This window comes from Cyprinodon variegatus, unplaced genomic scaffold, assembly GCF_000732505.1.
Source record: "Cyprinodon variegatus isolate N-32 unplaced genomic scaffold, C_variegatus-1.0 Scaffold1080, whole genome shotgun sequence".
NCBI classification, from domain to species: Eukaryota; Metazoa; Chordata; class Actinopteri; order Cyprinodontiformes; family Cyprinodontidae; genus Cyprinodon; species Cyprinodon variegatus.
Genome location: NW_015151533.1, coordinates 173,853 through 176,222, shown reverse-complemented (window position 1 = coordinate 176,222; position 2,370 = coordinate 173,853). Strand labels below are relative to the sequence as shown.

Here is a 2,370-nt window from a genome sequence, read left to right as displayed (position 1 = left end):
GTGTCAGAAATGGATAACAAAACTGCTATTTTCAATGACTGCTTATTTTTGTGCATGAGCTGCATGAGTTTTAAAATATCGGCATTTCGGATATCGGCCAAAATCCCAATATCGTGCATCCCTAATAATTACCTGCATGTAATTATTACACTTGTATGTTACAATGGAGACTTTTGGTGGGTGATTAACAATAGGATCACATAACTGTTTTTATTATTGGCCACCGCCTAACTAAGGCTAACAAAGTAAATTATAACTTGTGGTCAGGTAAATAAAACATTATAAAACTCACCTGAGTTTAGTTGCATTGGCGGTTCTAGACCAAATCTACCATGGGGCCAGGAGGGGGCCAGGAGGGGGGCAGCGTGTTTTAATAGGGGAACAGAAAAGCATGAAATAAAAAAACAGGTAAAGGGATAAAAATATAATAAGATAGTGCATGAAGTGACATTTCTATTCAATTAGGTTTAATTAAAATTCCTATGTCTTATTAGGTCAATATACATTCATAATGTAGGAATTTTACACATTTTTGACTTTAAGTTAAACTGACCTTTTTTCTATAAAATCTGAATTAGAACTTAAGAAAAATGTATAAATTCAGTTTGTTTTGAGAAAATCAAAACATTTAGCTGATGAAAACTGGGATCCCATCTTAATACTGCTGAAGCTATCACCTTTTTTTCTTTTTTTGAATAATTAGTAAAACAGAATTTGTAAAGAAAAAAAAATGAAATAGATCTAAAGGACCGATCAGTAACCATGTCTGATCCAGCACAGATAATCATTAGAAAATTTTGAAGCGCATGTTTTGCCGAAATTCTCCATTAAGTTTTTCTTGTTACCTAGAAATATTGGGTAACTTTCTATGTTATTACAATGTTTGTTAAGGTTATTGAATGACGATTATAAAGTTAATGTGTGTACATATGAAACACGGGGTCATTTCAGGGTCATTTCATTTATGACCTGCATCCAGCCAGATAATCCTTACAGGGTCTTCTGTTTTAAAACCCACCCTATTATGTTATAATCTGTTAATAAAGGCTCTACTGGGAAGGGAGCAGTGAGAAAAGGTGCTGGTTGTGAGCTAGATGTTCTTCTCCCTTCTGCAGAGGCTGTTGTTGCAGATCCCTGTCTGTGTCTGATCATTTCGTCCTCTATAAACTCACATTTCTTTGAACCCAACAATGTTATTACATAGTTATTGGTGTACTGTAAAGGAAATGGTCGCCTTAAATCTATTTTTACTTGTTTTACACATTTAACTTGTAGTTTATAGTCCATCTAATCTTATAACCAACATGTCTGTTAAGCAGATATCATCCTTCCTTAGTAGTTGATCTATTTACCAGTTTGCTGTATTTGTTCCTCTATAAAGAGCAGAAATTAAAAGTGTTGTTTTTCTTTATTTGTGGATCCCAGTGAACCACATCGTCGGCCTGGATAAGGTGGCAGGAATGTCAGACTCTGGCCCCTTCAGGACCCGTAAAGGCATGTTCCGCACAGTGGGACAGCTGTACAAGGAGCAGCTGGGGAACCTCATGACCACCCTGAGGAACACCAACCCTAACTTTGTGCGCTGCATCATTCCCAACCACGAGAAGAAGGTATGACGCTGTTTTAGGAACTTACCAGATGTCTTGCTAAAATGGCATGACTTGAAAAACACAAATCTATGTGAAATTGTTTTTTTTCTTCTCCTCAGTCTGGTAAGCTTGAGTCTCACCTCGTTCTGGACCAGCTGAGGTGTAACGGAGTCTTGGAGGGAATCCGTATCTGCAGACAGGGCTTCCCTAACCGGATCGTCTTCCAGGAGTTCAGACAGAGGTGACACTTTCTAAATGCATGATGAATATTTGGACTGGTCACCAGTGGCGGCTGGTGTTTTCTCTGGGGGGGGGGGCCTATAAATTCAAAATAGACTTATACTAAGTTATCACACCAGTATATTTATATGAATGCCAACAACAAAAAAAACATTAGAAAAACGCTTTATAAAAACAAAACATAATTTCATGTCCAGGTTTACTTTTTGTATACAAGCCTTCAGAGGCTTTGTGAAGGTAAACCTGTATTCTGCATGCTCCGATATTGTGTCACAAACCTAAAAAAAAAGTAATGTACCAGTTTAATAATTGAGAAGCTATTGGTCAGCTTTATATTTTTTTTATATATAAAAACAATTTTCTGATAATGTGTTTATTTATGAGGAACTATGCAAATGAACAAACATGTAGAAAAAGTAAACTAGATTCTATTATTTTCCATGTGAATCCCAGATTGTTCGTTCTTCTTTGCCTTTTCTAAAAAGTGCTTTAAATCAGTCCTAGCTGTCTTTATCCATGCTGACTCAGATCCTGACGACTG

The 2,370-nt window shown here is 36.5% G+C and overlaps 1 protein-coding gene across 1 annotated transcript in view; it reads left to right on the top strand.

Moving 5' to 3' along the window:
* Positions 1 to 2,370, top strand: part of LOC107101317 (myosin-9-like) — a 52,989-nt gene that overhangs the window by 25,462 nt on the left and 25,157 nt on the right. Inside the window, exons 14-15 of the mRNA XM_015400185.1 lie at positions 1,426 to 1,610; positions 1,709 to 1,830. Coding sequence (XP_015255671.1) covers positions 1,426 to 1,610; positions 1,709 to 1,830 — 307 coding nt within the window. The remainder of the gene's footprint in view (positions 1 to 1,425; positions 1,611 to 1,708; positions 1,831 to 2,370) is intronic.